The sequence below is a fragment of the Propithecus coquereli genome, unplaced genomic scaffold, assembly GCF_000956105.1.
Source record: "Propithecus coquereli isolate 6110/MARCELLA unplaced genomic scaffold, Pcoq_1.0 Scaffold14, whole genome shotgun sequence".
Lineage (NCBI taxonomy): Eukaryota > Metazoa > Chordata > Mammalia > Primates > Indriidae > Propithecus > Propithecus coquereli.
Window position 1 is genome coordinate 13495643 of NW_012138302.1, and position 10467 is coordinate 13506109.

A 10467-nucleotide genomic window follows, 5' to 3' on the forward strand; every position below is an offset into this window, starting at 1 on the left:
TTTTTTTACAGTATCTGATTGAGTTCTGCTGCTTACGCAGGCAATGCCATGGTCTTGGAGGCTGACGTCACTGTAGAAGGGCTCAACACAGCCAACGAGACAGGCGTCCCTGTCATGGCACACCCCCCAGCCATCTACAGCGACAACACGCTGCAGCAGTGGCTGGACGCCGTGCTGTCCTCTTCCCAGAAAGGTAAGGGCCCCTCTGGGACCCCTCAGTCCTCTGTCCCTCAGGCGGCATGTGCAGAGATCCCGCCCTGGGAAGCAAGTCCCCACACGAGGTGCTCGCTGCCTTGGGTTTTCCGTCACAGTCTTACAGATGCCCAGGCTCAGCGAGGATGAAGTGAGATGGGGGGCGGCTCAGTGCCCATCCAGGTGTTCTCTCCGGGACACATAGGTGAGACGGGAGATATGTAAGTGCACATCCAGGTGTGCCCACCTGGACACACAGGTGAGATGGGGGCACTCTCCTGGACACACAGGTGAGACGAGGGATGCGTAAATACATGCCCAGGTGTTCTCTCCTGGATATACGGGGGAGACAGCAGACATGAAAGTGTAGAGTAAGCTGCAAAGGACCAAACACGCTCAGGTGTTCCCTCTTGGATCCACAAAACTGGACACAACACGTTCAAAGTTAAGCTCCAACCCCCTCCTACATGTCCCTTTGCCAATTAGTCAGAATCCAGGCACCATCCTAGCACCTTCCTGCCCCTCGACCGCACATCCACTCAGCTGCTGCATCTGCCACTTCTGACCCCTACCCTACCCCCATGCAGTCCCCGTCACACCACCTCTCTCCTGGACCTGCTTCCTCGCTGGCCGCCTGCCCCAAACTCAGCCCCTTGGTCTTCCCTCGACTACCGCGGCCATACACACACCTGAGCGAGCTTTCCAAAACACCTATTTGTCACTCCACGCCTCTGCTTTAACCCTCCATGGCTCCCCATTGTCCTCAGGACACAGAGTGATCTCCTTGGCCCAGCTTTCAACATCCCTCTCTAACTTTCCAGCCTCATCTCGCTACCCCAAAGAGGATGGGTCTTCGTTCACACCGGGTCCTCCTCTACGGAGATTGCCCTCCCTCCACTACCCTTCTGGAGGCCGAATGGCCTCTCTACAGGCTCTGGTGGCTTAGGACCCTCCCTGCCCTGTCCAGGACCTGAGCCCCTTGTCATCAGATGCTTGAGTCCCCGCTGCCCCAGCCCCAAAGCCAAGGCCTTGGCCGGCCTGTGCTGTGTCTCCTCAGGAGACAGGAACTCACTCCTAGAGCGGGCCCTTCTCTGGGTTCACTAGCCTGTTTGAAAGCCCATCCTCACACCCACCCTGTCTTCCCACCTTCCCCTCGCCCCCCGCCCCGCTCTCTCTGCCCAGGGAGTCACGTCTTCCCGGGTCCCTTGCCCCCTTCCCCGCAGGAATCAAGCTGGACTTCAAGAGCCTCAAGGCTGTGGGCCCCTCCCTGGACCTCCTGCGGCAGCTGACGGAGGCCGGCAGAGTCCGGAGGCCCGTGTGGATCAATGCTGACATCCTAAGGGGCCCCAACGTGCCTATCTCAACTGAGGTCGATGCCACGCAGTGAGTGTTCACCTCTCTGCCCCGGCTGCGTCCAGCCCTCTTTCATCAACATCTAGCACAGGAAGGGGACCTTAGGGACCTTCGAGTTTGCCTCTAGTCACATCGCACAGGCTCACCTCTGAGCCTTTGCACATATTGTTCCCTCTGCCTCAAATGCCTTTTCCTCCTCTTCTGAAGAACCTCTGCCCAGTCACTGCCTCCAGCATTGCTGAAAGGACTGCCCCTGGGCCCCTCACTCCGCCCCCCGCCCACCGGCTTCCTTCTACCACAGTCCTGATTTCTTTGGGCCGTCGCTGTCCAGTTACAGGTTTGTCATCCTGCCACACTGCGGAGAGGGCAGACGGGATCAAGTCCTCTCTGTATCCTCAGAGACTGGCCCAGGACCTGGCCTGCTAGAAGAGTCTAAAACATTGATTCCCTCCTCAGCCCTCCTGAAATTCCAGCACTGCCACGAACAGCCCTCACATGCACTAGCTGCACAGTACTCTACAGTTTACAAAGAAAGTCCACATACAAGGAGAGAATGTTTCTGATTTGATCCTTACATAGCACTGCCAGGTTAGGATTTTATTTATTTTATTTTTATTTTATTTTTTTTGAGAGAGAGTCTCACTCTGTCACCCAGGCTAGAGTGCAGTGACATCATCATAGCTCACCACAACCTCGAACTCCTGGGCTCAAGCGATCCTCCTGCCTCAGCCTCCCGGGTAGCTGGGACTACAGGCGTGTGTCACCAAGCCCAGCTAATTTTTCTGTTTTTTGTAGAGACGGGATCTCACTCTGGCTGGCCTCAAACCCCTAACCTCAAGCAATCCTCCCACCTTGGCCTCCCAGAGTGCTAGGATTACAAGTGTGAGCCACCACACCCAGCCTTCTTTTTTTATTTTAAAAATGCAGCTGTGCTTGGAGGGGTTAGGATTTTCTTCTCTCCATTTTGCAGATGATAAATCTGACAGTAATTGAAGCTCCATTTGTTGAATGGTTATTATGTGTCCCAGGTATTCTTTTAAGCACTTAACTTGCAGAACAGCATTTAAGTCTTACAATGAGAATGAGGTAGGTACTATTATTTTCGTTTTATTAGTACAGGAACTACCTTGTAGAAGTTACATGACTTGCCTAACTCTAGTAAGAGGCAGAGCAAAGATTCAAACCCAGGCCATCCTGAGTCTGTGCTCCAGGCTCTTTCCCCTCCACCTCTCCTCCCTCCATCCGTCTGCTAGTCCAGCCAGCCAACAACCCGTCTACCCAAAATGTACTGTGCTTCTCAAGCTGGGGTGCATTTGCAAAGCAGCAGCTTGAAAAATGTAGTCAATGGCCTGAGATAAATACAGCTTGTCTTCTTGGAGTGCTGATTGTACTTAATACTTTTTTTTAGGCGAGGGGGACATTATTTGCCTATTAAAATTAGTATCAGGGCAAAACTCAAATAAAATTTAAAAAGAATCTGAAATTTCAGAGACTCTCATAGCTGGCAGAGGCTGATTTCCACCCTCACCCCCCACACTGCCCCGGGGCAGGGCTCTGATTCGGTCCCCTTTGTCCACATGGGGAAGTGTAAGAAGGCCTGCCCCACTGGACGGGGTGCTGTCTTTGAGAATCAAGAGGTCGCGGGGCGAGTGAACTGCCCAAGGTCAGAGTCAGGGTCTGAACCTGGACCTCCCTGACTCCTAAGTCAATGCCCTATTTGTGGGGTCTTGAACAAGCCACTCTGTCTTTAGGACTCTGCTCAGACCTCGTATCACAGATTCAACAGGCCCTGCCACTTCCTAGCTCTGCGATGAGAACCAGGAGGAGAAGGGTTGCAGCTCCACGAGACCAGCATCTCTGATTCTCCACAGGTTCCTGGCCCTGGTTCAAGAGAAGTACCCTGAGGCCACCCTGTCTCCAGGCTGGACCACCCTCTACGTGCCCCTCTTCCCCAACAGGACGTACACCCGAGACATGGTGGAGAAAATGCAGGAGCTGGTGGGGGCACTGCCGCAGAGGGTCACCTTCCCCGTGCGGGCTGTCATGGCTCGGGCTGCCTGGCCCCACTTCAGCTGGCTGCTGGGCCAATCTGAGAGGTGAAGATCCCCAGGCTCCTGCCACAAGACCTGCGTGCTCCAAACCCGCTGCCACCCTGGAGCCACTGATGCCCCCAAATGCTCACGGCTAGAAGGGTCTTAAATATCATCTGGTCCAACCCCCACTGGTGCTCCTACCCTCTACAAGGTCCCTGCTTTCTGCTTGTATACCTCTGGTGACAGGCTGCTCGCTACCTCCTCAGAGAGCCCTGCTATTGGTGGGTAACCCTCTGTCCCTTGGAAAGTATACGGAGACAATTTGTCTCCCCACAGCTTCCTCCTGTAGGAGCCAGCTGTGCCCCGGGGCTGCACAGATTGTGCCTGCAACCCCTGCCCCAGGATAGCCCTACAGGGATCAAGAGACCCCCCTACTCCGCAGTCAGCTCCCAGCTGCCGGCCCTGCCTTCCTCAGCTGCTCCTCATAGGAGTCACAAGGCACCCCCTTCCCCCCTTCATGCCTGACCCCCTCAAGCCCTCCCCCTTCTATCCTTGTCCCTTTGCTAAGACAGGACTCAGAAATAAACCCTCCGAGTGAGAAGGCAGGCCAGGCCACCCCTCCCTCCTTCCTGGACTCCCTCTGGCTTCCTCTGCCCTCGGGGAGGGGTGGCTGGTGGGAGGCGGGAAGAAAGATGCTCTGCCCCTGGGTCCAGGTGAGGTCCAGTTCTGAACACAGGAGTGGGGCAGAGGGTCTTGCCGGGCCCAGATGGGCACTGAGCCTGCTCTCTGGGCCCCAGGTACAGCCTGACACTGTGGCAGGGCGACTCAGACCCCATGTCAGTGGACGATCTGCTCTACGTCCGGGACAACAGCGCGGCCCACCAAGTCTACTATGACCTCTTCGAGCCTGTGCTGTCGCAGTTCAAGCAGCTGGCCTGTAGGGAGGGAAGCTGGGGAGGGTGGCGTGGGCTGGATCTTGCACAGGGCAGCACTGGGTGGGCACTGGAGCAGGGCTGGGGGAAGGGACATGGGAAGGGGAAAATCCAGGGTGTCATGGGAGCAAGGAAGCATTCTGAGTCCCTACTGTGTGCCCGGCCCTGGTATGCTATGCTCGCCAAGCTTCGCATGCCCATGAGGCAGATTCCATTTTACACATAGGGAAACTGAGGCTCAGAGCGTTAAGGAATTTATATGTATTCAGCTTGTACATGGTACAGCTCAGACTGCAACCAGCAAATTCCTAGCCCCATGTACTCCCCCTGTGGCACGGTTCCTCTGCGACTCACCGGAACGTTTCAGAGCAACCCCTCCACGGACCCGCCAGTCAGTGGTCCAGAGGCCGCTGTCTGAGCCCCTCGTTCCCTTGACCCTGAACCTAGGAAAGCCTGCAGTTAAGCCGCCTCAAAGAGGCTCCAACAGACTCCACATGACTAGGCAAGGGGGAAGGGCACCGGCTCTGGAGCCAGACACACGCGGCTCCGTCACGTCCCATCCCCGGCAACTCTGCTCACTGGCTGTGGGACCTGGGACAAGTCACTTATCGACAGAAGGGTGTTGCGAGGCTTAGAGAGAACCTGCAGAACTGTGGCCTACAGTAGGTGCTCCGTGCATGGCAGCCGCCTCATCTTGGCAATTCGGGCCCCCACAGCGAATACTACACGGAAGCGAACGTACTACACAGCAGGCAGCCTGATCCCTCTTCTCCAGCTGCCCGGGGGTGACGGTCTGGATGTGGAGTGGCTGGTTCCTGACGTCCAGGGCAGTGGAAGAGCAGCAGCAGTGACCTTCCCAGGTAAGGCCTGCTTCGGCCCTGTGCTCCCAGCCACACTTTAGGAGTGTCCTTTGCTTGGGGTAGATACCTGGGTCTCTGTTACCATGGCAACATGGGTCTATTCACACCAGCCTGGATACAAGGTGGGCCTGGGAGAGGGAGAGAACAGTGGTGTCCAGAGGCCTCTTGGCCTTCAGGCCAGGACCCGTCAGTCCTCAGCCACATTTTGCTGCAGACAAGGCGGGCACAGGCCCCAGGGCTGAGGCACAGGTGAAGGCCAAGAGTCAAACTAGAAGTTTCTCACGCACCAGGCACATTTATAAAGCCACCCTTCCACCTGGAGCCTAGAACTGGGTGGACAGATTCCGGAGCGGCAAGGCACCAACTCCTTGTTCTTGGCTGTCCCCAGAGTCCTCCACTGCCCCTTTAACAAGGGACTTTGACACCCAAACCCTAGACACTGTTGCCTCTGTACCTCTTCCAGACAGAGCAGGCATGATCCTGCTGAACGTTGGCCTCCAGGGAACCGCAGCCGAGGACCCCGTGCCCATCGTCCATGCCCCAGGTGGCCCTGTCCTGATGCTGGAGTCGTGCCTGCTGCAGCTGGCCACACACCCCGGACGCTGGGGCGTCCATCTGCAAATTGCAGAGCCTACAGCCCTCCGGCCATCCCTGGCCTTGCTAGCACGCCTCTCCGCCCTTGGCTTCCTGCCTCGGCCTGTGTGGGTTGGGGCCACTATCTCCCATGGGAGTTTTGTGGTCCCTGGCCACGTGGACGGCAGAGAGTTGCTTACAGCTGTGGCGGAGGTCTTCCCCCACGTGACCGTGGCACCAGGCTGGCCTGCAGAGGTGCTGGGCAGTGGCTACAGGGAACAGCTGCTTACGGATATGCTGGAGCTGTGCCAGGGGCTCTGGCAACCTGTGTCCTTCCAGCTGCAGGCCAGGCCATTGGGCCAGAGCACAGCTGGAGCAGTGGCCAGGCTGCTGGCAGCCTCTCCCCGGGCCACGGTCACAGTGGAGCACAGCTCTGCCGGGGGTAACTACGCCTCTGTGAAGGCAGCGCTGCTGGCAGCAAGGGCCGTGGACAGGACCCGAGTCTACTACAGGCTGCCCCAGGGCTGCCGCGAGGACTTGCTGGCAGATGCTGGCAGGAACTGAGCACCCAGTGGTGGTGGGCCCGGGGGCCTCTGGGTGAAGGCTTCCCATGGGGGAGGCAGGGAAGAATAGATGCCTCTGCCTTCCTCCATGAGCTGCAGGTGCATCCTTGGGGGCAGCGTGGAGTGGGGGTGGGTGTGCTGTGGCCACTGAGGGCACCTAGAGGGTCTGCAGGCTGGGGGCCAGATCATTCCGGTTGTCCAGGAGGAACTTCTCGCACGCCTTGAAGGTGGTGTAGAACTCGGAGGAGAGGCCAACCACGTTGGTGGTCACATAGTTGAGAAGGCCTGGGGTGGCCTGGTTGTAGTAGGACACCTGCAGGGCAGGAGGCCGGGCTCAGCGAGGGTGTGCTGGGGAAGGGCTTGGGGGCAGAGCAGGTGGGCAGAGGGCAGGGGCGGGTCCACCTTGCTTGCCTTCTGGGAGGACAGCAAACAGCCCAGCTCCCTGGGGTCTTGGGACATCACACGATCGCAGGCAAAACCCCCTCCAGCAGATTTCCCCCTGGCTTTCCTGTCACTGCACACCGCGTGCCCCACTAGCTGGGAGGCCCGAGGCAGGGACTGGCTGTCCAGAGCCCAGCACCAAACCCTGTTTAAAGTGAAGGTGCTCTGGGGCCACAGAGATATAAGCCAGGGCTGGCTCTGAGGCTTTTTGGTTTAGGAGTATGAATTCAGCAAACATGGGCCGAGGCCCCACGAGCCTCCGGGCCAGGCCTGGGGCAGCAGGGCCCCAGTAGGGGCTGTGAGCGAGCCCCTCTGTCGGCCTCCTCCCCACGTTTTCAATTAACACTCACCACCCTTCGGAGTTTTATGGGCCCTCAGAGCCATATAAAGCCTTCCTAGACAAGAGGGGTATGCGAGTAAATAAATGATGAGATGGAATTTTAGATCAGAACCCAGGCCTTCCGCTCTCAGCATCCAGAGCTTTTTTCCAAGACTAAGCGGCGGCCTCTGACTGTCTCTGCACAGCTTAGGTCTTAACAAAGGCTCATTTTCAGCCCCTGACACTCTTAGGCTCCCCCAAACTGAAGGGGGAGCCTGCTGGGAGGGGTCTCTGGTCTGGACAGCACTGAGCTCAATGCACACAGGGCATCGGGGTGGAGCCAGGCTAGGCGAGTGGGGACAGGCCTCACCTTGGTTAGCTGGTCCCCCTCACGCCAGAGACAGAAGCCCGAGCAGAGCGTCTCCCCACGTCTGTACTCCGGTGTCTCTCGGTGTGTGGGCAGCGTGACCGATCTCAGAGCAATGACATAGGGGTCCCTGGAGAGGAGGAAGGGCAGGAAGGGGCGGGATCACCCCAGAAGGAGGTGAGGGCCTGTTCTGCCCAGCCAGGGCCCAGACCCTGCCCCCGTCCCCAGCTTCAGCCACCAGGGCAGGGATGGCCCTGCTTTAGGGTATGAGTGGCCAGAGGGGAAGTGTGTACTCTTTTCTCTCACCCACAGTGAATCCACAGCAGCCCAGCAAAGTCTGGCAGTGGCCGGGGTCCCACAGCCCTTGGGGAGCAGAGCTCCACCTCCAAGCGATGCCCCTCCCTGGGGCACTCCACCCTTCTGTGTTCCCTGGCAGGCAGGCACCCACCCGCTGTCACAAGGCTTCCGCCGTGAGGCCAGGATCACGAAGTCCTGGGGCTTGGCTTCGCCACCAAGGGCAGGGCTGATGACATGGTAGATGGCATCGTCCTCGTCCACCTGCTGCAACAGCTCTGCGCTCCTGTGGGGAGGTGGCAGCTCCCTATGAGCAGCAGGTCTGCCCAGGCCCTGCCAAGCTCAGCCCCCTGCAGCTTCTGTGGTGGGCACGTCTCCTGTGCTGCTCAACAGCAACCAGCAAGGGGCACCAGGGCCCAGCCCAGAGGGACACACATGTGTGCACATGGGCATGCACGCACGTGCACATGCAAACAAACGAGCACATACAGACACAGGAACAAAGACATGCACAGATATGTGCACGTGTTGTCATACATACTCAGACACATGGATAGACTCTAGTCCACACACAGAACCATATGTGTCTGTACATGTCTGCAGGCGCACACACCCCACACAGATGTGTAGCTGTGTGGTGACTTAGTAGCCGTACTTAATACTTAGTGAGCACCCACTGCATGTCTGGTGCTGTTCTACGTACTTTATATGTGTTACCTCCTTTAATCTCCATCACAGCCCCATGCGGGGGGTACTCAGTATCCACATTTTACAGATGGGGGCTGGAACTCGGGGACATAACCTGCCCACAGAGCTAATAAGGAAGCAGGGCTGGGATGTGTTCAAGCTACCAGGCCGCAGAGATGTGCCCCCAGGCCTGGGCACGAATGCGCCCAGGTACACACACACGTACACATCAACACACGCACACCTACAGGGACACCTACACAGGTACACACGACAGTGTCCAGACCCACCACGTCCTCCTTGATCTCCCAACCATACTCAGAGCCTGTTCACTTGTGTGCTGTGGGCAGAGGAGGGGGAAGGAGCTGGGGGCTCTCGTTCATATAGGCCGCTCCCCCAATATCCTACTGAGTATCAAGATTTGATCTGGCCATCGAGGCCCACACCAGCCCACCTCCTCCAGGAAGCCTGCCTACTGCATGCACATCTGCCCTCCCCTACACCAGACATCCACCGTCAAATCACCTCTCTGGCTTCTAGAAGGGCACTGCCAGCAGGCCTGGGGCCACCTAGATTGGGGCTTCTTAAAGCAACACAGCCCTTTTTGCAAGGAAACCTTAAGCAGGAAGCCCATGTATAGCGCTCTAAGCGGGCCTGCTCTGGTGAAGACAGTGGGGTAGGAAGGAGCAGGCCAGTTTGTCTAGAATCCACTCGCCAAATGACCGGCACATCGACTTTCTAAATACCCAAATCCTCCTGTGGGACCACTCAGGAATATAGACTCCTCACAGCGTCACCGTTGGAGACGACCAAAGACCTCCAAGGCTGGGGTGTCGGCAGAATAGAAAGTGACTTTAAAGGGACCTAAAAAAATACCAGCTTAAACTTCCCATATTTAACACTGAAATGTTGGCCATTTTCCTAAGAACATGTTTATCTTCCTTGACTAAATTCAAGAAGATACTCATATGAACAACTGGTAAATTTGGGGAATAAATGTATTCAAGGAATAATATATTAATATTCACAGACGCTCACTGTATTCAAAAATAACATATTCATTGGGTTGCCAGTGTAGGCTTCTAAGAAAAAAATAACATATACATGTACATATTCATAAAAAAGAAGCAGCAAACTTGGTAAATTCAGCAAATCCGCTATTCGATCCGTTGGCCTGAACCCGGGAGGGGGTCCCACCCATCCCTCGGCCTTCCAACCCACCCCAAACAGTTCCTGAACCCGCTTTGGGAACATAACTCCAGAGCACACAGTTTGAAAATCACTATCCCTGAGTGTAAATCTATATCCCACCCCCCAAGTACCTATTTTGTCTTTTAAGGGACGAGGGTCAGTCTCACTATGTTGCCCAGGCTGGAGTGCAGGGGCTATTCAGGGGCGTGACCACAGTGCACTACAGCCTCGAACTCCTGGCCTCAAGCCATCCTTCCACCTCAGCCTCCTGAGCAGCCACTGTACCTGGACAAGTACCCATTTTAGGACGGGGGAAACTGCGGCCCAGAAAGGAAGTGACTTGCCCACCGTCACGCAGCTATTTGGGACAGAAACAGGACTTAAGCTGAGGCCTTCAATTCCAATTCCAGGCTCAGTGCCTTCCAAAATACCCATGACCCTGACGCCCACCTGGCTACAGCTCACCCCCGCTCCCACCCCAGCCCAGCCCCCTAAAGCCAGCAGAGGCAGAGCAGAAGGAGGAGGTACGCTCCCCGCCCAGGCCTGAGAGCAGACCCTGCCCCGCCTGTACCCTGCCCCTCACCGGTAGTGCTTGTCCCACCCCGGCCTCTGAGACAGGTCAGAGAGCAGCTGGAAGGCCTGGGCCGCATCCACATGCACCA

The 10467-nt window shown here is 56.9% G+C and overlaps 2 protein-coding genes across 2 annotated transcripts in view; one reads left to right on the plus strand and one right to left on the minus strand.

The window, feature by feature from the left end:
- FAM151A (family with sequence similarity 151, member A) overlaps positions 1–6507 on the plus strand; it is a 13399-nt gene extending 6892 nt beyond the window's left edge. The window contains exons 3-8 of the mRNA XM_012639459.1: positions 41–193; positions 1416–1575; positions 3417–3641; positions 4376–4515; positions 5227–5370; positions 5834–6507. Coding sequence (XP_012494913.1) covers positions 41–193; positions 1416–1575; positions 3417–3641; positions 4376–4515; positions 5227–5370; positions 5834–6507 — 1496 coding nt within the window. The remainder of the gene's footprint in view (positions 1–40; positions 194–1415; positions 1576–3416; positions 3642–4375; positions 4516–5226; positions 5371–5833) is intronic.
- ACOT11 (acyl-CoA thioesterase 11) overlaps positions 5446–10467 on the minus strand; it is a 48648-nt gene continuing 43626 nt past the window's right edge. Inside the window, exons 14-16 of the mRNA XM_012639458.1 lie at positions 8082–8213; positions 7637–7763; positions 5446–6819 (exon numbers count right to left, since the gene is read on the minus strand). Coding sequence (XP_012494912.1) covers positions 6664–6819; positions 7637–7763; positions 8082–8213 — 415 coding nt within the window. The 3' untranslated portion in view covers positions 5446–6663. The remainder of the gene's footprint in view (positions 6820–7636; positions 7764–8081; positions 8214–10467) is intronic.